The sequence below is a fragment of the Mustela putorius genome, unplaced genomic scaffold (genome assembly GCF_011764305.1).
Source record: "Mustela putorius furo isolate JIRA1106 unplaced genomic scaffold, ASM1176430v1.1 tig00003853_pilon_pilon_pilon, whole genome shotgun sequence".
NCBI classification, from domain to species: Eukaryota; Metazoa; Chordata; class Mammalia; order Carnivora; family Mustelidae; genus Mustela; species Mustela putorius.
This window is the reverse complement of record NW_025422005.1, coordinates 41,618,772-41,644,414: the sequence shown is the minus strand read 5'-3', so window position 1 is coordinate 41,644,414 and position 25,643 is coordinate 41,618,772. Positions and strand designations below refer to the sequence as shown.

Here is a 25,643-nt window from a genome sequence, read left to right as displayed (position 1 = left end):
AACCCCTATAGGAAGCATTTGCTACCCGAACAGCCACAAGACCTGGTCCTCTAACTTGCAGTAGTCTCTCTGGGTCCATCTCTTGACTTTTCACACTACTAGTTGTCCTTTAGTGCATTTATATTTTATCCCTATCTTGATTATAAGTGTTGTGAAGATATGAACAACCGTCTATCACTGTCTTTTAGTTTCAAGTTGTTAGATGTTTAATATCTATCATTGTGCCTTGTAGCTAGTAGGCACTTCTAAAAACTTAGAGTTTCTTTTCCTACATATTGACCCTGCCTAGGAAGAGGTAAGGTGTAGTACAAGATATATGCAAATGATAACATAGACGATAAATTGTCTATGTTCAATCTTAATGAAGTTTGACTTTTCTCAAAGAAAATGTTTTCTAAAATCTGCGGGAATGTAATGGGAGCAGAAGAGAAGGCAAAACTCATTGAAGGCAAGACTGTGTGCTAGAATCCATCAGAGCATTGTCATGTTAACTCAGAGTTAGTGACTTCTACACAGGAACCATGGCGTGCTACCCTACAAGGCTGAAGACTAGACAAACTTATTCATGGGTTGGCAAGCCGTCTTTGGACCAAAAACTACGCTACTACACCTACAAGTGAGTGTTGGACTCTGTTGGTTGTCCTGGAAGTAATAACTTCTCCTCACTAAACTGTTAACTTATATCCACCCTGTTCCAGTTACTCTAGATTGAGAACTGAGGGACAGTAAATATGAAAGGATTATAAGGAGGGGTTTTATTTGGTATAAGATGATAGCATAAATATAGCAGTGATAGAGGAAGACACGTCAAGTTAATAAAATTTAGTATGTGTGATGATGTTGTGTTTATTTAAAGTGGGTTCTTTGTGTCTGCATGATAACGGTAGGATTCACTGTTGTTACTATGTCCTCTCAGCCCTAGAGGTCTCTGAAAATTTTGATACTGTTATTGGGCAGGTTTCATACTTCGGGAAGCCTTTATTCTTTGTCAATAACTGAGAGAGGTTGACATTCATATTAAGGCCTCTGGATTAATCGTCCACATTAAAACAATTCATTCAACCCATTTAATTTCTTCTTGCGTATGGCTTTATGGGCGAATTGGTTTCCTAGTAGGATACTTGGTCATCAGAGAGAAACTAGGAGATTTTCCAGTTGGAAAGCACTTTCATCTGCCCAGAGGGTACCGAACGAGGTAGTCTACCCTAAGTGATATCCTAACATGTTTCTCTCCTTTGTAGAGAAATGAGTGTCAAAATGGAAGGTGGTCTGAGTGAGATTCATATCCAAGTTGGACAGTTCGTGTTGATAGAAGGGGATGATGATGAAAATCCATATGTTGCTAAATTGGTTGAGTTGTTTGAAGATGGTAAGTTTGGGGCTAGAATGAAAACCATTCCTTATCATGAACGATTGGGAGCTGCAAGATTTTTGATTGCTGACTTCTCTGTTTATAGCTCCATATAGGGTGTGAGCCCTAGATTCTGAGGTGGGGTCATTTAAGCCCTGGCTATACCATTTTATACCTCATAAACTTCTCTACTCATTAGAGCAATATTGGGTAAAAGTGGGATTGGGGGAGTAGTTCAAGAATTTAACTTTCTTATTATTTTTAGGAATGGGCTAAAGTAGTCACTAAGGGGCACCTGGGTGGCTCAGTTGGTTAAACAACTGCCTTCAGCTTAGGTCATGATCCCAGAGTCCCAGGATTGAGTCCCGAATCAGGCTCCCAGCTCCACGGGGAATCTTTTTCTCCCTCTGACCTTCTCGCCTCTCATGCTCTCTCTCACTCTCTCTTCCTCTCTCAAATAAATAAATAAAATTTTTTAAAAAATGGTCATTAAGGCAGGATTTTTGGAATGGACAAAGGATGAGTTCACAAGGAAGGGGGAAGAAAAATAGGTGATTTACACTATCATACAGACTTATCTTTTAATTTTAGCATAAGGAAGTTAGGGGGGAAATAGGTGATTTGCACTATAATATAGATTTTTTTTTTAAGATTTTATTTATTTATTTGACAGAGAGATATCACAAGCAGATGGAGAGGCAGGTAGAGAGAGAGAGAGAGAGAGAGAGAGAAGCAGGCTCCCTGCTGGGCAGAGAGCCCGATGCAGGACTCGATCCCAGGACCCTGAGATCATGACCTGAGCCGAAGGCAGTGGCTTAACCCACTGAGCCACCCAGGTGCCCTATAATACAGATTTTCTTTAAAAAATATTTTACTTATTTATTTGAGAGAGAGTACGAGTCGGGAGGGAGGGTCAGCGGGAGAAAAAGAAGCAGATTCTCTTCTGGGCAAGGAGCCCTGCGCGGGGGGGCTTGATCCCAGAATCCTAGGATCATGACTTGAGCCGAAGGCAGATATTTAACTGACTGAGCCACCCAGGCGCCCCCAGACTTGTCTTTTAACATGAGGAAGTGAGTGAAGAATTTTGCAAGTGTAACTTTTTTACAAGGGAGGAGTTAAACTGGATTGGGAAGGTGTATCAGTTGATGTTCAGTCAGGAACACAAAAACACTTTAGACCTGTGTATAGTGTTGAAAAGGCTGGAAGAACAAAAGGTGGTATTTCCCAGAGATCAATAAGTACAGAAAGCCATGACTTCCCCCTAATGCTGGAGGAACAAAGGGAAAGGTAGAGCCTGCATGTCTGCATTCACAGCCCTCAACTGATTTTCTGAGCTTTTAATGCTCTGCAAAGCAGAGAAGAGTGCAGAAAGGTGGGAATGGGACAGAGTTCTAAAAGGAGGATTAAAAAGAAATGGAAACTACACAAAAACGTGTCTTCCAAAAGCTAGGAGGGGAATGATGCGGCAGTTATTCCTGCTTACAAGAAGGAACTGATCGGGTGAGAGGATGAAGATATTTCATGTTACAGAGATAGGAAGGATATTTGACAAGAAGGGAGGAAAACCTCATCAAAGGAATATCCACCAGGGGGAGCACCTCAGCACTGTGGGCTTTTGTATTTAAGGTACAGACCTTTGTGTATAGAGTTTGGAGTCTGTGGTGCTCCTTTGATGGCTTCAGTCTTTCTCTGAAGAGCGCTGGGGAAGAGAAGAGGTGATGACGATGGTGGCACTAATGAGCGTGTGCCCTTTCAGTTGGACCGAATGCTGGTACAGAGTGATGTTAATGATATATTGCAAAGATAAAGCTAAAAATTGCAAGCATATGTTTGTCAGAAGTCACCTCAATGACTGATGCTTTAGTTTTTGTCAAGATTTTTATTTTGCTGCTTTTTGATGGCCTCTTTATAGTCACTCATTCATAAGGTTTGTTCACTGCCTCTGATTAGAATTTCTCCTCTCAAGTGCCTTTTGTAATTTCTTCGATGACTAATAACCTTATTAGGAAGTCCAGCCAAGTGAGAAGGACATGAATGCTGGGTGGAGTCAGATTGCTGCTGGTTGGTCCTGTAACCTTTGGCAAATTTTTTTAAGGTCCCTGTAATTTGATTAGTTTGTCTGTTAAAGGGAGATGGCCATAGTACCTACCCTGAAGGGTTAATGTGCTGATTAAAAGTAATATGTTCATCGAGGTGCCTGAGTGGCTTAGTTGTTAGGCTTCTGACTTTTGCTCGGATCATGATCCCGGTGTCCTGGGATCAAGTCCTGCATTGGGCTCCCTGCTCGGTGGGAAGCCCGCTTCTCCCTCTCTGAGTCCCCCTGCTTGTGTTTCCTCTCACTGTGTCTCTCTGTCAAATAAATAGATAACATCTTTTAAAAATATGTTAACCAAGTATTATCAGGTGCTTAGCACAGTGTCAGGCACACAGGAAGTGCTTAACAAATGTTCTTGCATCTCCCTTTTGTACCTATCCCTCCTAGATTCTGAGCTTCATTCTAAGAAACGTGCTCGAGTACAGTGGTTTATCCGTTTCTGTGAAGTTCCTGCCAGTAAACGGCATTTGCTAGGCCGGGAGCCTGCTGCACAGGAGATATTCTGGTATGATTACCCTGCCTGTAACAGCAACATTAGTGCTGAGACCATCATTGACCACGTGCAGGTAGGTGATGCTTTGATACTTGGGTTCTATCTTGAAGCTTATTTCTGGCTGCCTCCTGAACTGCATGACCTCAGAAACATTCCTGGCTCTAATTTACCCCACAGAAATGAATTTTTTCCTGTTTGTTATCTTTTCTGCTTGCTGCCTACTTCATCTCAACAAATATTTATCAAGAGCACTTAGCATGTGTTAGGAGCCTCCAGGAGGAAGTGACATTTAGGTTGTGACCCAAGGGATAAGCAGGAATTAGCAAATGAATCTCGGTGGGAAGATGTGGTTGTGGCAGGCTCAAAGCATTGCGAGGCTAGATACGCTTGCTTAAATGAGGACTTCACCTTAAGTGGATCAGTACGAAGGGTGTTAGTTGCTAAGGGCAAATTTGTATTATGGGATTTTGTGATAAATCAGGTTCCAATGAACTACAGGATGAATGCAGACACTAGTTTGGAGACTAAGATACAGGTTACTTCTTAAGCTACTTCAGGCCCCCCAAAATAGGGGATCATATGATATGAAGTGTGGTCCCAAGTTTGATTTAATGGTAGGGCAGAGAGACTTGGGTCTGGCATGACCAGTCAGATTTTCCCAGTCTATGAGTCCAGCATAACATATGCCTCAAAACAATTTGTTTCTGAGTGAAGGAGCGAAAGGCAGATAGACAAGTTGAAACAGCAAAATGGGTTGATTTAGAAAGGCAGAGAGGGAAGAGGGGTATTTAGGCGGGAGCATGATGGGGGAGAGGAGCAGGACTGCGACAAGCCAATCTCGGATAGTGATGGAAGGCCATCTGGGAGAGGACTGAGCACTCAGGAAGTAACATGGGGCCATTTTTAGAATGCCCCCAAAACCAGTGTAATAATCAGATCTTGGGGTAGCAAGGAGCCGTTAGAGACTTCAGCAGGGGAGCATGCTTAGAAAAGTTGTGGGGAAATTTGGCATGAGTGAATAGATCGGACTGGGAAAGAAAGCAACATGGGGTATGGATATCATACTCCATAAGCAGGAGTCTGGAAATATGCCTCTTTAGTTTGGAAGAGGGACATCGCAGGTAGGGATGTAGATGTAAGTGCTTTTTAATCATAGCTCTCATGAAGCATCTGTTGGCTTATTTGGTTCTCATTTCTTCCTGTTCAGGTAGTAGCTTTAGGCCCAGATGAAGTGATACCTGTGGATGTGAGAAATGAGGAGACACTCTTTGTGAAACTATCTTGGAATGAGAAGACATTCAGGCCACTATCACCAGAACTATTTGCAGAGTTTGATCGGCCACAAGAAAGTAGTCCTAGGTGCCAGAAGCCTGTGGGAGCCAAGACTAAGGGCCTGGGAAGCCCTTCTTCGACCACAGCAGAGCATGCAATCAAAAGGATTGAATCAAGGCACTCTACCTCCAAATTTCGCCAAACTCCTTCCCATCTTGTCACCCCAAAGGCAAAGAAGAGATTGGAGCTTGGTGGTAAGTGCAAGATGGGTCACAGTGGGCAATACTGAGACTAATGGAAAATGATAAAATATTAACTCATGCTGTAATATCCAGTTAATGCCCCAGTGGACCAAGTACTGAGTAGACAAGTGTTGAAATACACATAAAATTTAGCATTTAGTCATTTTTAAGTGTACAGTTAAGTGGTGTTAAATACATTCACATTTTTGTACAGCCATCCCCATCATCTTCTGCAATGGAAACTGTAGCCATTAGACCATAACTTCCCATTTCCCCATTTCTCATCCTTGGGCAAACACCACCATTCTTTTTTCCTGAATTTGACTACTCTAAATACCTTGTTTAAGTGGAATCATATAGTAGTCATCCTTTTCTGACTGGTTTAAGTTAGCATAATGTCATTAGGGACCATTCGTGTTGTAGCAGGTATCAGAATTTCCTTTTTTTTAAAAGATTGAGAGATATAATTAACGTATAGCATTATATTAGTTTCAGATATACAACATAATCTGTTCACATCTCTCACCATACATAGTTAAAATATTTTTTTCTTGAGGTGAAAATGTTTAGGCTTTACTCTCTAAGCAACTTTCAGGTATGCAGTAACAGTATTCTTAACTTTAGTTGCCGTTATCTTGCCACGCACACTGTATCCTCATGAGTGACTTAGTCTGACCTCCTTCATCCATTTCACCTGCGCCTTGACTGGTGATCACCTGTCTGTTCTCTTTATCTATGAGCTTGGTTTTGTTTTCTTAAAGTTCAGAGGGATGCCTGGGTGGCTCAGCCAGTTAAACGTCTGCCTTGGGTTCAGGTCATGATCCTGGGATCCTGGGATGGAGCCCCACATTGGGCTCCCTGCTCAGTGGGGAGACTACTTTTCCCTCTCCCTTGCCTGCTGCTCCCTCTGCTTGTGCTCTGTCTCTCTCTGACAAATATATAAATAAAATCTTTAAATAAAATAAAATATAAATAAATAAGTCCTTAAAATTTAGATTCCGAGTTGCCTGGGTGGCTCAGTTGGTTAAATATCTAACTTTGGCTTAGGTCATAATCTCGGGGTGCTGGGATCGAGCCCCAAATCAGGCTCAGTGGGGAGCCTGCTTTTCCCTCTGCCTGCTGTTCCTCCTGCTTCTACGCATCCTCTCTCTCTCTCTCTGACAAACATAAATAAAATCTTTAAAATTTAGATTCCATGTTTAAGTGAGATCATACAGTGTTTGTCTTTCTCTGTCTGACTTATTTCACTTAGTGTAATACCCTCAAGATCCATCCATGTTGTGCAAATAGTAGGATTTTATTCCTTGTTTGGCTGAAAAATATTTCTTTGTGTGTGTGTCTGTATATCTTTATCCATTTATTCATTAATAGATACTTCAAGTTGTTTCCATATTTTGAATATTGTATATAATGCTGCATATAGGTACACATATCTTTTCAAGTTAGTGTTTTCATTTTCTTTGGATAACTACACAAAAGAAGAATTGTGGATGGTATAATGTTTCTATTTTGTTTTTTTAAAAGATTTTATTTATTTATTTGACAGAGAGAGACAGTGAGAAAGGGAACACAAATAGGGGGAGTGAGAGAGGGAGAAGCAGGCTTCCTGCTGAGCAGGGAGCCAGATGAGGGGCTCCATCCCAGGACCCTGGGATCATGACCTGAGCTGAAGGCAGACACTTAATGACTGAGCCATCTAGGCGCCCCTCTGTTTAATTTTTTGAGAAGCCTCCATATTGTTTTCCACAGTAGCAAAGCTTTAGAAGTTATAGGGCTCAACCAGAACACTTAAGTTTAACTTCTAAAACTTTGCTACTAAGGTGACCCTGCTTTTAGATCCTTAGTGGAAGAGATAAGAAATAAGTATTTTAAAACTCTTAAATTTTTACCAATACTTCTCATTTGTACCACAGGGTTCTTCCCATATTCTATAGTTGTACCCCCTTCTTCAAGATCCTGATACACACGAAGTAGTTTCACAATTGCTATCCCAGTACTACTACCGGTGGTTAACTTACCAACTGAAGTTTGGAATTTATTTGCAGTTCTTTATGCCTTTAGAATATATTCCACTGAGGGAGTAAAGTTAATTTAATTGCTTTTCTTTCCTTCTGATGGTTTTATTATTGGTGATAGGCAGTTAGGTTCTTTTATTTCTGTTTAATTTTAGGGTCTCTCCCATCTTTAATTTTTAAGCATATGAAACATTAAAATAAGATTCAAAGCTATTTAAAACAAGTATACTCGGGATGCTGGGTGGCTCGGTCAGTTAAGCATCTACCTTTGGCTTAGGGCATGATCCCAGGGTCCTGGGATTGAGTTGCGTGTTGGACTCCTTGCACAGGGGGTAGCCTGCTTCTCCCTCTGCCTGCTGCCTACCCCCACCCACCCCCGTTTGTGCTTTCACTCTCTCTGACAAATAAATAAACAAAATCTTAAAAAAAAAAAAAGTGTACTCAAAAGACGCCCCATTCCTTTCTTTGCCCATGTACCCTGTTTCTTTTCCATCTTTTGTAAGTAATCAGTTTTATTTCTGGTTTCTTTTTTCTGCAGACATAAGCAGATACACATGTATGCACACACATACATATGCACAAACATGCATATAATTTTTATTTTTCTTTCACTTACAATGTATTTGAAGCCTCCCTGTGGCAGTTCTGAGAGTTCATCCTCATCCTATTATGTGTCATCAATCCTGAATTCTTTGTACCAAGTTCACTGGGTTTAAGTTATTTGTGGTTTTTTTTTTGCTTGTTTTTTGTTTTTAGATTTTATTTACTTATTTGACAGCAAGAGAGAGCAAGAGCAGGAACATGAGCAGGGGGACTGGGAGAGGGAAAGAGGGAAAGCAGGCTTCTCTCCTAGCAGGGAGCCTGATGTGGTGCTTAATCTCTGGATCCTGGGATCATGACCCAAGCCAAAGACAGACGTTTAACGACTGAGCCACCTAGGTGCTCCAAGTTATCTGTGTTCTTTTTTTTTTTTTTTTAAATAATTTTAAGATTTTTTATTTATTTATTTGACAGATGGAGATCACAATAGGCAGAGAAGCAGGCAGAGAGAGAGGAGGAAGCAGGCTCCCTGCTGAGCAGAGAGACCGATGTGGGGCTTGATCCCAGGACCCTGGAATCATGACCCAAGCCGAAAGCAGAGGCTTTAACCCACCGAGCCACCCAGGCATCCGGTTGTCTGTGTTCTTGATAGCTCCTTTGTATAATGTGTATTTAGGAGCTGAGCATAAACATATAAAACATTTGGGAAATATCAAAAGATTACTAAAGAAATAATTGGCAACATCACCATATAGAAATAAATGGCAGTATTTTTTTACTGTTGATTTTACAGGACCTGGACAGGGTAAGAAATCTGGACTTGACACAGTTATATAACTAGAGGAGAGGGCTATGATGAAAATGTTTTGGATTAATTGTTTTTAACAGAAAGGGGAAAATGGGGGCACCTGGGTGGCTCAGTGGGTTAAGCCTCTGCCTTCAGCCCAGGTCGTGATCTCAGGGTCCTGGGATTGTGCCCCGCATTGGGGTCTCTGCACAGTGGGGAGCCTGCTTCCTCCTCTCTCTGCCTGCCTCTCTGCCTACTTGTGCTCTCTATCAAATAAATAAATAAAATCTTAAAAAAAAAGAAGAAGCAGCAGCACTCCTTTGATAGATTACTTCAGGGAAATTGCTGAATATTTATCCACAAAAGCTGATTTAACAGTTGACTTATGACTCTAACTGGGGAAATTACCTGGAATTTAGGAGAGATGAAAAACAAAAGAACTAGCTAGCCTGGGGGAAGAAAGCATGGAGTAGTTAAAAATATGGGCAACTCATGGGGCTCAGTCAGTTAAGCACCTAACTCTTGGTTTTGGCTCAGGTCATGATCTCAGGGTCCAGCCCTGCATTGGGCTCCGTGCTGAGTGTGGAGCCTGCTTAAGATTCTCTCTCTCCCTTTCCTTCTGCCACTCCCCCCGCTCATGCATGTATGCTGTCTGTCTCTCTCTCTAAGAAAAAAAAAAATGATAATAAAGTAACTGACCCTAGAGTACAATGAGGCAACATTCCTTTTTTTTTTTTTTTAAATATATATGGGCAATTCATGCCTTTGTGTAACTTCAGTGGATGAATTTAGCTATAATGAGATTGAGGTTGTGCATGGTGCTTATTATAAAATTCATACATTGTGATTTCTCTTGGGATTAGGATTCCCTAGGACCCCTAGCACTAGGATTTCCCAGCAGAATTCAGGGACCTTGTTGGATTCTCCCAGAAGAAGTAAACGAAAAGTGGCCTTCTCTGAGATCACCTCACCTACTAAGAGGTCTCAGCCTGATGGACTTCATACCTCATCCCCAGCTCTGAAAGCCCTACAGAAAACTGGAGAGATTCAAAGCTCATGTGCTGCGGATGACAAGAAGGCATCACCTAACTGTCACAGGATCCTGAGAACCCGAGTCCCAGCTTTGAAAACCACAGAGATTAGTGAGGAAAGAAGACTTACCCCTACCAGGGGGGGGACATCCTCGGCAGTGCCTTCCGTGGTTCTGAAACCAGATAGCATCAAAAAGAGGTGACTTGGGCGTTATCCTGCCTCCCACAAAGCAAGCTGAGCTCTGTTATGTGATTTGGAATGTATGGGACACGGCTGCTCAAGTTAGAGCAGCAGGTCTCAAATCTGACTGTTGTAGCATCACCTGGGAACCTTTCCAAAATACAGATTTCTGAGCTTCTTCCCAGACGAATCAATCTCTGAGTGTTAGGCCCAAGAATCTGCATTTGGAAATGGTCCTTGGATGATTCTGATATACTTGGTTGTCCTTTTGGAATCCCTGCTCTAGGAGATAATTTCCCAAACCTGGATTGCTTCACAGTCCTGCTAAAGCTCTTTACCGCATATTAATATTCACTTTCCTAATCTGTTTTTCGCTTTGTTTTTTTTTGGACTGGAATTCCAAAATTCCCAAATACATATGGTACAAGAAGATAATGCATCTAGATCAAACTTTGCAGTTTGACACGAGACAATGTTTGTAAATAAGGGGCAGCACAGATAATATGAAAAACAGAAATCACGCATGGCCATATTTCCTGCTCAGACCAGCACCTGGTCTATAATAGGTTTGCTTGGTAAATGCTTTGCATTGAATACATAGCTGCACTTCTGCCTGCCTTGAGTCTGGACAGTAAATCCACTGATGCCTCAGTAATTAAAGAGGGTAAGAAGCTCTGCCTGGCCTGAGTACATTCTGGTCTTTAGCTGGTGAAGTCATGAGTCTGATTTGAATGATAAGCTTCAGACAAACTTTATCTTTGGTGTTGAGTCAGACTTTAATTACAAAGTTTTTGAACCAAGTGTGATTAGTTCCCTCCAAATCCAAATCTTTCCAAAGTAGCTATAAAAAACAGTAGGAGCCAGTCAGGAGCCCACCACTGACTCCTAGTGCCCAAAACTATGTCTCATAATCGTGCTGTGATACCTTGCAGGGAGGCAGAAGAACCAGAAGCTCCAGAAGAACCTACCTCTACCCCACATCGGATCCGTAGGAAGAGTTCTGTCTTGACTTTGAATCGGATTAGACAGCAGCTTCGGTAAGTCTGTTCTTAGCAGGTGGAAAATGTTTGTCACTGCTCTCTATAGTATCTCTAATCTCATTTCCTAAAGCCTCTTATGTTTCTTGTTTGTTATTTGCTATTCCATTAATTTGCCTTTTACTTAGTATGTCCGGGAATATGTTAATTCCACAGAAATGTCATAGTTTGAAAGGGGCAAGAAATAGTGCCCTGGGTTTAGAGGGGTCCTGGGGCCCTATACTCACATTCAGCAAGACTGTTAGTGCAGTGCCTAAAAGCATGAACTTTGATTCTAGCAACTTGGATTTAAACCTAAGCTTTGTCATACTGTGTATCCTTGGGAAGGTTACTTTGCCTTTCTAAGCTGCAGTTTCCTATTCTATAAAATGGGAGTGATAATTCACATGTCACAAGGTTGTCGAAGAATTTAACGAGAGACTACCAGTAAAGCCCTTAGCAGAGCATTACAGTAGCAAGGGTCCAAGAAGCAGAACACATCCTATATTACTTGGTTGCAGAAAAGATTCTATAATATTTCTAGTCCACAGTGGCCTATTAGAGAGCTTTTTATTTAGATGCTAAATATCAGAAAATAATGTGTCTTACCATTCAGGTTTTTAGGTAACAGTAAGAGTGACCAAGAAGAGGAGGAGTTTCTGCCGGCAGCAGAGATTTCAGACTCTGGCAGTGAGGAGGAAGAGACTCCCACACCAACCCTCTCAAGGAGAACATCTAGTCAGGTGTCCAAGGACCCATGCTCTTCCATGAAGTCATCCTTACAGACCCCCTCAAAGACACCAAAGAAAACCGTAAGACTCTTTTAGGTTTGTTTGCCACCGAAGCATCTTCTCTTAATTCTAAAATTGTGTTGGCTAAGGTCACACAGTTAGTCACAGCTGGATTCTGAGCACAGGTCTGTCATAGGCAAAGTTACTCCAGCTGGAATATTCATAGAGGAAAAGATCTAAGTGAACCCTAGGACTGAAAATGAATCCAGTAGCAATGATTTTGAATCCGAGTTCCTTTTACGATATGAAACCAAATAGCCAAGAACCAGAGTTCCTGAGGGAGGGACAAGGCCTGGCTCCTTGTCTTTGCATTTTCCACAAATGCTAGCAGAGTACTTTATGCCTGATCTGTGTAGCCAGGGCCCGAGGGTGCAAGAGCCGCCCAGCTCCCGGGGTCCCCAACAGACCAGGTTCAGCCACTTGCCCCTGACTGACAAAACCCAAAGGCAGAGAGATGAGTGGTGGTGAAACAAGAAGGGAGTTCATTTCAGTGAGGCCAACACTGGGAAGACAGCAGACCGACCTCTCAAAGACTCTCCAAAGTACTGAAGATGCTTCTAGGTTGATATAAGGGAATGGAGACAAAGGCGGCTGGGTATGTGCTGGCGGTCAGGGAAGTCAGGGCCATCACTGTCTGGAGGTTGGTCCTGCAGGGTTTTGCTGGTGCCAGGGCAGTGGTTATTGCTTATCAGTTCCTGTCATGCAATGCCTTGCCCACGTTAAGAGATAAGCTGGAAAGAACTAAATCAGAAAGTACAGACTAAGGTAAAAATGGCAGTGAAGTCCTCTTTCAAGTTGCTCAGACTTGATCTTGAATCCAGGGCTGCTGGGCTACGTTACGTTGTTTCTGCTGTGCCACCTGATTCACCTGAGAAACAAGCACGACTAAGGTCTGTAATAAACTGTGTAAAGTAAGATGGAAGAGGGGAATGGACATCTCTGCTGCTTCCTGTGGAATTTTAGTAGAATGTTGAATCAATTAAAAGAAGGTCTTCCCACGTTCAGATTATGTTTCAGAAATGTTTGGATCACACAGTTAAACTGGTTCATTGTCACAGGAGTTCTCAGGGCCATTAATTTATTAATGTTAACATGACCTTCTCAGAGTGCATTAGTGTATGGGTCTTTGATCTGGAAACTCTTCTCTGGGAGCCTATTGTTTTTAGGAAATGCCTAGTTAGGATACTTTTTCTACAGCTGATCTCCATTTTTCCATATCAAGAAAAATGTGATTGGGCTTGGGTTAAAAAAAAAAAAAGACCTTCAGAGAAGGAAATCAAATAGATCACTTTTGGATTAGTGACCATTCTACCTGGAGTTTCATTTTGCAAATAGCAGATCAAGGTTCTGATCGCATCTGTCATCTGCGGGGTCCTACCCAAAACAAGGGATACTAGGGTGTGATGGCATCTTTTGCATGATAAAAAGGTCAGAAGTCCACCAAAGTGTTCGATACCTTCTCAGCAAGGTTTTGGTATTCCTTTCTTGTTTTCTACAAAGGTAACAGATAGAAAACTATTAGGGTGTAAGTGCTTTCTGCCTAAGGAAGGGGTAGAGAGGCTGTTACCCTGTAGCCTGGGGAGATCAGAAGGTGGGTAGGGGAAATGCCCCCACGGAAGGGAGTGCTTTGTGGAAAGCACTAGTAAGCCAGCAACAAGGAAGAAAAGAGATGGGCTGGTCAGCCTAGATAGAACCTGGGATTTGGGAGTGGAAAAATCTGGTGATATCTTTCCAGTTCTGGATTATGGAAGTCCTGAGCTAAAGTTTGACTGTATATTCAAACAAATCTAGAGGAGAAGCCTATGGATCAACCTTGGTTTATGCCTCCTACCCTACTGTGTATTGGGCAGAGTAGTTAGGGTTTCTTATAAATTTCTTGTCTTTCAAGATAATATTTTACTTTTAAATAGTATTTAATCCATGCTTTCATTCATTTTTTAAATTAACATAAATGTATTATTTGCCCCAGGGGTACAGGTCTGTGAATCATCAGGCTTGCACATTTCACAGCACTCACCATAGCACATACCCTCCCCAGTGTCCATAACCCAGCCACCGCATCCCTATCTCCCCACCCCGCAGCAACCCTCAGTTTATTTCATGAGATTAAGAGTCTCTTACTTTTATTCATTCTTTATTCAGATAGACATTGTTTTCAAATCCCAGGACTGTGTGTAAAATAGAAAAAAGAAATTGTGTCTGGCCAGTGAATAGTATTTGTAACATGAGAGAGGGGGAGATTCGTGGTACTTTAAAAGGAAATGCACTAAGAGGTATTCACCATTCTTTTTGTCAGAGTTTCATGAATCAGACTTGCTGATGTGTCCTAGATGGGGTTTTGCTTTGCCTTTTTCTTCTGAAATCTGTTCTCTTTTTGAACACAGCCCAAGCCCGGCACGCCACGCCATGCCACTCCTCAGATCCGCAGCCGAAACCAGGCTGCCCAGGAGCCAGCCAGCATGCTGGAGGAGGCCCGGCTGAGGTGCGCTTCTCGGGGGCCCCCCGTTAGATAGGCGGGAATGGGTCTCTGCTTTCATTTACATCAAACAAGTAATTTGTAGCCTTCCATGTACATGATAAAGGTAGAGAGTAAAACGAACACGTGTGTTTAGAGAGAAGAAACCTTTTCAAGCAGTGTCTGGGTGGGATAATGTGGACAGGTTCTCAGAGAGTAGGCTTCTACCACCATTTGCTCAGGGACAGAAGGTGGCTGATGAAGGAGAATACTGCTTTTCCATCATGGTACCCTTTAGAACTACGCAGGAACTTTCTCAAGATACATAAGCCAACATCTTCCCAGAAAACAAGTAAATCAGAATCTCTCATGGGATGAAGGCCATCCCTGTAATTGAGGAAAGCTCCCCAGGGGTTATGTACCCTTGTTTAGAACCTATCAGTTGGGTCATTTGGATGGAGAAAGGATTAGGAGGCCGAATGAAGGCATTTCCTGTGGATTTCTGATTGAAGTTTCACACAGAAACTATACATAAGCCTTCCGCATTTGTTACTGAGTAGATGGTGAAATGTCCTATTTCCCCCTTGTTTATTGCTGATTGTAGGCTGCATGTTTCTGCTGTACCCGAGTCTCTTCCCTGTCGGGAACAGGAATTCCAAAACATCTACAACTTTGTGGAAAGCAAACTCTTGGACCGGACGGGAGGGTGAGTCCTGCTGAGGCCAACGGGACGGTCTGGGGAAAAGGCTCCTGCTGGCTCCACCTCAGGTGTCACAGTTCAACCGAATGGTCTTCCTAGCGTCAGGAGAACAGGCAAAGTTGTTGCTGAAGGTTGAAGGCTTCTAAAGCAGCTTTTGTCAAAATAATTCTCTAGGAAGAAAATGCCTGTCATTCAGAGAGAAAAAAAAAAAAGTCTTCTTGGCCTATAGCACTGCTCATAGAATGAATGATTCTGTGTAACCAGGTCTTGCTCTAACTAGCTTCCAAGGGTGGTCCTTACTGCTCCCTCCTCCGCATTTCAGGGGTCTGGGCCCTTCCTTCAGCACACATCCCCATGCTTCTAACTGGTGATGGTGTGAGGCAGCCGGCACAGACTCAGCCCGCAGGTCTTCCCCTCTTGCTGCAGGTGCATGTACATCTCCGGGGTCCCCGGGACAGGGAAGACCGCCACTGTGCACGAGGTGATACGCTGCCTGCAGCAGGCAGCCCAAGCAAATGACCTTCCTCCCTTTCAGTACATCGAGGTCAATGGCATGAAGCTGACAGAGCCCCATCAGGTCTATGTGCAGATCTTGCAGGTGAGTAAAGCTGTTGCAGCTTTTTGGAAAATAGAGTTTCTTGGTGGCATATGAAAAAAGGGAGGTTTTGTGCTTATTGGTATATTTACGATGTGCCAGGTGTTGTCTTTTGTGTGAGGAAGCAAGAGTAGAGAAGACAATTCCTACCCTCAGGGACCTTAAAGTCTAGGAGCTGGGCATGAATACTGGAAGCCAGGGCTTCCTGGCTTTCACCACTGATGTGGTGAAAACTGTTGGCACACAGGAGACCCTGTGGCCAACTGTGGGGAACAGATTAGAGGTCGGCTAGAGTTTGAACCTGGCTCTTGTATTCATTAGTGGTTTTCTTGGAACAAGTAATGGCCAGTTATAAATCAAGTCATGCAGTAATGATTTTAGAGGGGCTGCTGGGACCTGCCTGTGGCTCACTTGCATTTCAAACACAGACTTTCTTTATCATCTCTTCTGGTGCCTTCTCTTCTCCTTCCATGTTAAGGTTAAGACCAGAGTGGAAGGCAGAATTTAGGACAGTGAAGTCCTCACACAAAATTACTTCCTCTATTGCAAATTTAACATTAAGCTCAGGAGAGTAAAATACTTCCTGTTTACCACACCTGCTTTTCCCTCATTGCAGAAGCTGACCGGCCAGAAGGCAACCGCTAACCATGCAGCAGAACTGCTGGCAAAGCGCTTTCTGACCCGGAAGTCCTCTCAGGAAAGCACTGTGCTGCTTGTGGATGAGGTAAGGAGGTACCCTCAGGAGGACCGGGAGAGTGGCCTGGTGCTTGACCGGGGCATGCCAGGAGCAAGTGCTGGGTTGAGAGGGAGGCCCTGGCTCCTTCATCTCATCCCTTCGTTCATCTGAGCCTGTTTGGTGGTGGTGAGACACCTGCATCCCATCGATGTCCCTGCTGCTTTCTTGGTGGGACCTGAGAAGCCCAGGCAGCTAACACAGCGGTAACAGGGCTTCACTCGGAGGTCTCAGTTCTGTGGTTGTTCCTGCATCTCTGTCCCTTTCCCGGCAGCTTGACCTTCTGTGGACTCAGAAACAAGACGTACTGTACAATCTCTTTGACTGGCCCGCTCACCGGGAGGCCCGGCTTGTAGTCCTGACCATCGCCAACACAATGGACCTGCCGGAGCGCATCATGATGAACCGGGTCTCGAGCCGACTGGTGGGTCCTAGGGCTGTTCTTAAGCCCTTCTTACAGATCCATAACGGGGGCCAAGGAGTTCTAAAAACTAAATGCACGGGAAACTAAAATAAATGGGAAAAGTGCACAATGTGATTTCTGAAATTCCTGTAATTAAATTAAATCTGCTGCCATTGCATGATTTTCTGCAAATACACCTTGCTGTTCTGCCACCGGGGTACTCTTAACCTGCACAGAGCCCTGCAGGTCTAACTGTTTTTTAAACATCTGGAAGCGCTCGCCCCTGCCAGGCCAGGCTGGAGGCGTGGGATACAGCAGGGACCAGAGCAGACACTGCCCTGCCCCCGGGGATGGGTGCTTCAGCAGGAAGCACAGCAGGGACTGAGAAGCAAGTCAAGTGAAGCCAGGAGCTGAGCCTGTGTTCTCTGCGGAGTTGGGGATGTTCCCACCCGCTCCAGCTAGAGCACCCTTGCCTGGATCTACTCCTAAGTGATTCTGGGAGAATAAAGATTGTCTGAAACAAAAGGACAAATTACTTGAGCGCTGTGGCTGTCTGCAGGAGACCACCTGCTGCTATCAGCAGTGAAAGGAGCTGTAATCGATAACGTGGCAGTCCTGGGAGGGACTGATGTAGCCTTGAGGGACTTGGAAAGCAGGCTTAGGGATTTGACGGTGGCTGACCAGAAGGACTGTCAGAATGGTTAATTAATGAACTTGTTCTCTGTGGTCTTGACTTGCCAGGGGCTTACCAGGATGTCCTTCCAGCCCTATACTCACAGCCAACTGCAGCAGATCCTAACATGCCGACTCAAACATGTGAAGGCCTTTGAGGACGATGCCATCCAGCTGGTAGCCAGGAAGGTAAGTCACCTTCGGGAGATCCTACTTGCACCTGTGCTGTCTGTGCTGAGTGCCTGCCTGCGTGAGGCCTTGTGTCGGGTGCTCTCTGCTTGAAGAGAAATTTAGAGAGTCCTGTAAACATAAATATCAAAAAGTAGAAGCAAAAGTGTGAAAAGTTCCTTAACTTTCTTTTCTTTTTTTTTTTTAAGATTTTATTTATTTATTTGACACGCAGAGAGAAATTACAAGTAGGCAGAAAGGCAGGCAGAGAGAGGGGAGCAGAGAGCCTGCCTCAGGACTCGATCCCAGGACCCTGGGATCATGACCTGAGCTGAGGGCAAAGGCCTAACCCACTGAGCCACTCAGGCGCCCAGTTCCTTAACTTTCTTATTGTCTAATTAACGAGCAGGCTAGGAGTATGGTGGGCTTATATACAAATGAAGATAAATTGGTTCAGGCAGTAACAGGGGCAGGCAGCTTTGTATGACGGAAAGGGTAGTATAGGCCATCGAGTAGCAAACTTGTTGGACTGTTTTGAGAATTAAAGGAGATCACATCCTTGATGTGCCTCCAGGGGTGGCTCTCCAGGACAGGTGCCAGGCATTGGATGCCTGTGTCCCACAAGCTCACCAGGAGAATGCCAACCTAGACTGTTCTGCAAGGCTGCTGAGGGACAGAAGTGGGTTAAATGTCTCAGCTTCAATCTGGATGCAAGAAACCACACATCCGGAGTATTTCAGCACTTAAAAGAATTATAAGCTCGTTTCTGGTTCTTCCTGTCTGAAGCGATTAGAGTCCTGAGCGCCTAGAGCAGCAGCATGTGGGACACCAGGTCAGAGCTGGGTGCTGGGGTCAGAGGCGATTCAGACAGGGAGCTGGTCTCCAAGCTTTGCTTTGTAGGAGCTCAAAGTTACCACTTACCCCCTCTGTTAGGTAGAGTTTTTTCTCTTCTGCTATCTTTCTAAAAGTTCTTTTTTGTCTTTTTGTCTCTCTGAAGAGTCCTTTTTTTTATGCCATTCTGTTTATTGATGTTGTCTTCTCTCTTTTCTTCCAAGATGCTTTTTGTCTGTTGAATTCAGCTTCTATCTCGTATGGTTAGAGACTTTCCTCAGATGTCTTGGTTGTCCACTCTGATATATGAGTGAAGATTAAAAAACTTTAGGTTGGGGAGCTCTGAGCACATGAGTGGGGCTTACCACTGGGAACTTCACTCTGGGGCATTCTGTTTGGGCCAATTCCAGTATCTCCAGTTCTTTCCCTTAAGAATAGTCAGGTCTCCGTGAATAGGAGACCTGGTTGGCAATACTGGGAGTCTAGGTTGGCAATACTGCCCCTGGAGGGCAGTATTCCAGGAGTCGGGCAGAGGATGGAGGTCTTCAAATTCAGTATGGGAACAGTAACCATTTATATCTAGGAAGGGACCTCCCCTCCCCTACAATAATGCCTAGCGGTCCCTGGCCCAGAGACTTTCTCTTTATCCTTGCTTGAGAATAAATTTCTGGATTCTTGCCATGGCAGAAGAGGGATAATCTCCAAGGCAAAGAGTTTTATAGTGACAGTACAACCAACCAAGGCACAAAATTTGCCAAAGAGCCCTAAACCTTCCTGAGTGTCCCTGAGGTTTACCCAACAGCATGAAATGAGGGAAGGAATCTAGGGCAAGGGTCCACAAACTTTTTCTGTGAAGGGCCCGGCAGGAAATGTTTTAGGCTTTGTGGTTCCAACGGTCTCTGTCACCACTCCTCAACTGTGCCCTTGCATCCTGAAAGCAGCCAGGCACAGTAGGTAAATGAATGCTCACGGTTGTGTTCCAGTAAAACTTCACGTATGCAAATGTGTGGCAGGCTGTAGTTTCTGACTCCTGCTCTGGGTCATCAGGTTGTTAACTTTCAACCAGTCCTCCTTATTTTAGCCAGACATCCCCCTTTACCTTCAGTTCTGGTATTGCTGTCATCTGAGCACTTTGAAGATATTTAGTGTAATTTAGATTTTTTTTCCTTGGATTCCTTTGTACTGGCTTAGGACTTGGCTCTCTCCAGCCTAAGGAGTCAGTCACTACTCTGCCTCTGGAAAAATTACATTCTTGACTCTCCTGTTGATTCCCTTCCTTTTTAGGGTTCTTGGTTTCAGGAGGCATCAGATTTAGATTCTGCTTTTACTAAAAATTTTGCCCGTAATTTCAAATCTCCTTTTCATTTCTTTTCTTTTTTTTTTTTTTTTAAAGATTTTATTTATTTATTTGACAGAGAGAAATTACAAGTACACTGAGAGGCAGGCAGAGAGAGAGAGAAGGAAGCAGGCTCCCTGCTGAGCAGAGAGCCCGATGCGGGACTCGATCCCAGGACCCTGAGATCATGACCTGAGCCGAAGGCAGCGGCTTAACCCACTGAGCCACCCAGGCGCCCCTCCTTTTCATTTCTATACATACAAAGAAACAGACTTATTTTATATTGTTTCTATTTCTATTTCTATTTCTATTGTTTATATTTATGATATCTGAACTCTTTGTGCATTTAATTCTGTTGATTGCTGTTTGTCGTGTGTATTTGGCCTTGTTTCCTTGTTTTTATGTCTTGATTTTTTTAATTTAATTTTTTATTTTTTACTATATGCTCATGTTCCTTAGAGCTCCCTTTGAGAATTAGTTGAGGACTGGGTTGAAGTTAGTTCATTCAGAGTTTGTTTTTGCTTCTGTCTGTTACAGAGGGCCACTACCAACTGGAACCATTTTTCAACAAATTTCTCCTCCACTTGAGGTTTTTAGGAGACATGACATACATTTGGGCTACAAATCCACGTGAAGGCTTATAGTTGCAAAGACTCCGTTTTTTACATCCTGCCTGGCACTAGGGTCTACGCAAGCCCATTTTTCTGTCCCTTCTGCCCAGTGGGTCTCTGATTCACCCTATACTGAGGCTGTAGCGAAGGTCAGAGCCCAAGTTTATACACGGTCTTCTGTTAGATTCCGTGCGGGGTGGGCCCAGCTTTTCTTGTGCCTCCTTCACCCCAGCAGCAGTGAGAGAGGGTATGGTCACCACAGTTCGTGGATACCCCCAAGACAAGAACTGCTTTGGGCATTTTCTTGCTTCCCAGGGTCACCTGTTCACTCTAAGTTTAGGCCTCTGCAGCAGCTCTCGGGTTACTAGAAAAGTGACCTTTGTTTTGAATGTCTTAAATTTGCATTCTGAAAACATGTACACAAAGTATTTATAAACTCTGATAATCTCACTTCCCACATATGACCACTTTTAATCTTAGTGTGTTGTGTATGTATATGCCTATACAGTTTGCTCTTGTAAACGTGACGCAGTGTGAATTTTGGAAGGAAATGATAATCTCAGGACGTCCAGGATGTCGTCAAGCAGGATGTTGTTACTGCAATTGTTGTTGGGCAAATGGTCAGGACTGCCGACAGTTACTGGGAATACTGAGAGATCCTCGAAGGCTGCAGAGTCCAAGAATTTCTTCTGTGAAATTTAAAGTGCAGGCGGCTTTCTGAGTCAGCATGGGATAGAGTACAGGATTCCCTGTGAAAGGAATCTGCGTGCATGGAAAGAAAGGAGCAGCGGAGTCATTGGCATTGTGGTTTGGTCAGACTCCTCTAACCGTGGACTTCCCTGTGTCCTCCAGCTTTGTGGCTTCCTTCCCTCTTGATTCTGGTTCATTTAGCCAATTACCGGGTGGTCTCCAAAATTTACCACCATGCTGTTAGGGAGACTGAAGCTGTGGCTTTAGAATCAAAATAGGCTCCACGGCAGCCTCTTGGCTTTGGCTAGCTGCTCCTGGGGGACATTGTTCTCTTCATGCAAAGAATGAGAACACTTGTGCTTCTAGGTGTTTCAATAATGATCTTGGGCCAGTGGTCTCTTTTAAGTTTTATTTCCTGAATTTTAAATAAAGGTGAGAATTCTTGCCCTTTCCATTATGGTTTTATCCATAAATCCAAAACAAAGGTTTGGACTTAAGGAAGAATCCTAGAAGCAGTGTAATAATTTATATCCAGGCTCCCACCAGGTTCCCACTGGGTCTAAGCACATGACGTCAGGCTTCAACCCATTCCCAGCACTGCCTTTCCTTTTTAGTTGAACCAAGAGTCTGTTGTTTTTTCTCTTGGGCTGAGGTGGACCCCAAGGAATAAAATATTCCCTCTTGTAGGTGGCAGCCCTTTCCGGAGATGCACGGCGCTGCCTGGACATCTGTAGGCGTGCCACGGAGATCTGTGAGTTCTCCTGCCAGAAGCCTGACTCACCTGGCCTGGTCACTGTAACCCACTTGCTACAAGCAGTAGATGAGATGTTCTCATCGTCATATATCACTGCCATCAAGTAAGTTGCTTTTAATGTATGTGGATAACAGTATTTTCCTATGATCGTGTAATTTGATAAATATAGCCTCAAAAGGAATTATATTACAATATATAAATGTTTAAAAGTACAACGTTGTATACCTTAAAAGAGCATAATGTCAAATGACAAATACATTCAATTTTTTAAAAAGTAAGATGCTTCTCCTTCCTGACCCTGACTCGGAAGGCCATGGAAGTTTCTAAGCTTTTTCTCATCCAACCTGCATTTACTGAAGATGCTGTCCTTTTCTTAAGGGGCATAATCCACAGGGAGAGCTAGTTGCTTTGTTCCCTGGCTTCTGTAATGGCATTTTATATCATTTTGGAACTTTTAGGGGGAGGAGGAAGCCTTGCCAAATAATATAGGAGAGAGTTTTTCCTCTCTCTTCTGTAAAGACACATGAAAACTTTATTAGGCTTTTCTCTGAGCTAGTGATATGGCCACTTAACAAGAATTCACATCTCATTTTCTTTAAGAAATTCCTCTGTTCTGGAACAGAGTTTCCTGAGAGCCATCCTTGCTGAGTTCCGTCGATCAGGACTGGAAGAAGCAACATTTCAACAGGTGATTGATCTTTTCTTTAAATCCTTCTAGATTTTGCTCTTGGTGCCTTTTAAATTGGCAGGAAATTCAATGACTGCATAACAGTTTGTCTCTATTTGTGCCAACCCAATTATGCTAAAGAATATCAGACCAACACCTTTTTTTTTTTTAAAGATTTACTTATTTAAGAGAGAGTGTGTGAGCAGGGGGAGAGACAGAGGGAGAAGGAGAAGAGCATCTCCTTCCCCAAGCAGGAAGCTGAATGCAGGGCTCGATCCCACCACCCAGAGATCGTGACCTGAGCCAAAATCAAGAGTCTGACATTTAACCAACTGAGCCACCCAGGTGCCCCAGGCCAACATCTATTTTTATGTGATGTTGTATTCAGTTGTGTGAGAAGAGACCTTTACCAACTAGTTTCTGCACAGTTGGTGGGAAGGAGTAGTATGTGCCAGATACTATTCTAGGAGTAAGAGATTCAAAGATGAGTAAGACAAGAGGCACCTGGGAGGGCGCATTCGTTTAAGCCTCAGACTCTTGGTTTCTGCTCAGGTCATGAGAGATCAAGCCTGCCATCGGGCTCTTTCTATGCCCCTCCCTGCCTGTGTATGCTCATGCTTTCTTTCTCAAACTAAATAAATAAATCATTAAAGACAAAACAAACACAAAGATGAATAAGACAAGAGTTACTGCCCTAATACAGCTGTGGTGTGGTGGGGATAAGGCTCTCAAAATGATCCATTTTAAAAACAAATTACAAAGATCAGTGCAAACAGTCTGAGCATAGTTTCGATTATATTGAGTAAAAGACTCACTAGTCTTTTAGTGCCTTAAATGTCTATTTAAAACTAAATAATAAATGGGCTGCCTTGAAAGATTGTTAAAGGTGTTTGAGTGTGTACCCCGGGGGTGCATATGTCTGTCTGTGTGACTGTATTTTAGACATGCAAATGGAGAGGTCCAGCTTCTTCTGTCCTTCCTTTCCTGTTTTCTTTAAATTCTGTTTAAACTGCTAGTTATGTTTGCCCACGAGTGTGGGCAACACAGTCTAGAGCCTAAGGCAGCTCTTTGCCACAGTGGCTTTCGTTTTAGTCTGTAAACATTTCCTGAACATCTACAATGTGTCATTAACTGTGAAGGTGTGCCAGGAACCCTGGGTTGACTTGGTCAATGTCCCTGCTCCCGACAAGCTCCCAGCCTGGGTGGGGGTGGGGTGGGGGGGCGATTATTAAAGAGAAAAGTGACCAGAAAGTGTGGCAGGCTTGCTGGCCCCCTGGAGACGCTTTAGGAATCCAGGTTTCCCACTGCGACCTGCCTCTCTTTATGTAATATTCTCCCTGGGCCTCTGTGCTTTCCCAGGGGTCTTGCTTTAGTACCTGTGCACTATTATCTGCTAAATAAAATGCCCTTATAGCAAAATTTGACTTGGATTTTAACAGTCTCATTAGGAATTCTCATTCCCTGGAGACTAGGACTGTTTGTATAAGTGACAATTACTAGATATTTTATATCCATTAACAAGTGAGGGATGTGGCAGTATGTTTAATAGATAAAACTAAAGTGCACAAAGTGAAATAACTTGCCCAGGGTTGCATATTTAGGTGATAAGTAGAACAGGATTCAGACCTATCCTGAGTCCAAAGCCTGATTAGCATTCCACCCCCGCATTTGTGCCCCACAGGGGCACCTGTGGATGCCTTCAGGGTATTGAGGATCACCTGGGTAAGAAGTATCTGATTTGCCTATGGGAAGAAATAAATGATCAGGTACAGAACCAGTACTACCTTCTTTCTTCTTTCACTTTCTGGCATCTGACCTCGGATTTGCTTTTTTGTTTCTAGGTATACACTCAACACGTGGCACTGTGCAGAATGGAGGGACTTCCGTACCCCACCATGTCAGAGACAATGGCAGTGTGCTCTCACCTGGGCTCCTGCCGCCTCCTCCTTGTGGAGCCCAGCAGGAACGACCTGCTCCTTCGTGTGCGACTCAACGTCAGCCAGGACGATGTACTGTACGCGCTGAGGGAGTGAAGGGCCTCACGAGGAAGGACTGTGATCAGCTCTTTTCAAAGGGCTTCATTTCCTCTTTCTAGGCAGGTGGAATTGTTGTAGCAAAACATACTGAATGGGAATGGCTGTCAGGTATTTTGAAGTTTTCCATTAAATAATTTCCTTTTTCTAGAGTGTTTGAGAAGTTTACAGTCATTACAAACGCCAGATTAAAAGACCAAACCACCCCTCCAACAATAGGCCACCTTGTGATTTTTATTTTTTAACCCTGCCATTTATTTAATGGCAACATGGTATGCACACAGTTATGTGTATCTATATAAAATAGTTGTGGGAGAATAGATAAGAAACTGATTACATTGGTGGCCTCTGGGAAGGAACTAGATGGCTATGGCCAGGCTTTAGAAGAAGACTTACTACTGTTCGTCATGTATCTTTGAACTTTTGAACAATGTAAATGTAACAGAATTAGTTTACAAAAGAGAACCTGCTGCTTGGGATGCCTGGGTGGCACAGTCCGTTAAGGGTCCAACCCTTGGTTTCAGCTCAGGTCCTGATCTCAGGCTTTGTGAGATCAAACCCTATGTCGGGCTCTGTGTTTAGTGTGGAGTCTGCTTAAGACTCTCTATCTCCTTCTTCCTCCACCCCGCCTTCTCCTACTCTCTCTCTCTCTCTCTCTCTCAAATAAATAAATAAATAAATAAATACTTAAAAAAAAAAAAAAACCTGCTACGAATAATACCAGCGATAAATAATCCCTATCAACAAATAGGTAGAAAATATAATTTTTAAAAAATTACTGTTGGGGCGATTGGGTGGCTCAGTGGGTTGAGCCTCTGCCTTAGGCTTGGGTCGTGGTCTCAGGGTTCTCGGAACGAGCCCCACCCACATCGGGCTGTCTGCTCAGCAGGGAGCCTGCTTCTCCCTCTCTCTCTGCCTGCCTCCCTGTCTACTTGTGATCTCTCTCTGTCAAATAAACAAATAAAAATTCTTAAAAAAAAAGTTATTGTTTATCATAAAAACAAATCTTTAAATTAAAGACTTAGAAGGCACAGAAAATACAAGATACCAAGAAATAAGTCTAATGAAAGAGAGGTAACCTCTAAACACAAGTCTGTTTCAGTCAAAATCTTGGCAGGGCTTTTGTGTAACTGCAGTTCTCATATTTACATTTCCAACCAACAGTATAACAGACATCTAAA

At 43.4% G+C, this 25,643-nt stretch overlaps 1 protein-coding gene across 5 annotated transcripts in view; it reads left to right on the top strand.

Annotated features, from left to right (window-relative positions):
- ORC1 (origin recognition complex subunit 1) overlaps positions 1 to 24,612 on the top strand; it is a 29,101-nt gene extending 4,489 nt beyond the window's left edge. For 3 of the 5 annotated variants that reach the window (XM_004774460.3, XM_004774459.3, XM_013046841.2), the window contains exons 3-18: positions 517 to 616; positions 1,242 to 1,369; positions 3,834 to 4,012; positions 5,147 to 5,465; positions 9,659 to 10,025; positions 10,940 to 11,044; positions 11,640 to 11,835; positions 14,199 to 14,296; positions 14,874 to 14,975; positions 15,396 to 15,567; positions 16,181 to 16,288; positions 16,572 to 16,721; positions 17,442 to 17,561; positions 21,696 to 21,865; positions 22,363 to 22,450; positions 24,271 to 24,612. In XM_004774460.3, coding sequence (XP_004774517.1) covers positions 522 to 616; positions 1,242 to 1,369; positions 3,834 to 4,012; positions 5,147 to 5,465; positions 9,659 to 10,025; positions 10,940 to 11,044; positions 11,640 to 11,835; positions 14,199 to 14,296; positions 14,874 to 14,975; positions 15,396 to 15,567; positions 16,181 to 16,288; positions 16,572 to 16,721; positions 17,442 to 17,561; positions 21,696 to 21,865; positions 22,363 to 22,450; positions 24,271 to 24,462 — 2,589 coding nt within the window. In that variant the 5' untranslated portion in view covers positions 517 to 521 and the 3' untranslated portion in view covers positions 24,463 to 24,612. Of the gene's footprint in view, positions 1 to 502; positions 617 to 1,241; positions 1,370 to 3,833; positions 4,013 to 5,146; positions 5,466 to 9,658; positions 10,026 to 10,939; positions 11,045 to 11,639; positions 11,836 to 14,198; positions 14,297 to 14,873; positions 14,976 to 15,395; positions 15,568 to 16,180; positions 16,289 to 16,571; positions 16,722 to 17,441; positions 17,562 to 21,695; positions 21,866 to 22,362; positions 22,451 to 24,270 lie in introns of all 5 variants that reach the window. The other 2 variants (XM_045064527.1, XM_004774461.3) reach the window with 1 other exon arrangement.
- Positions 24,613 to 25,643: the final 1,031 nt, after the last annotated feature.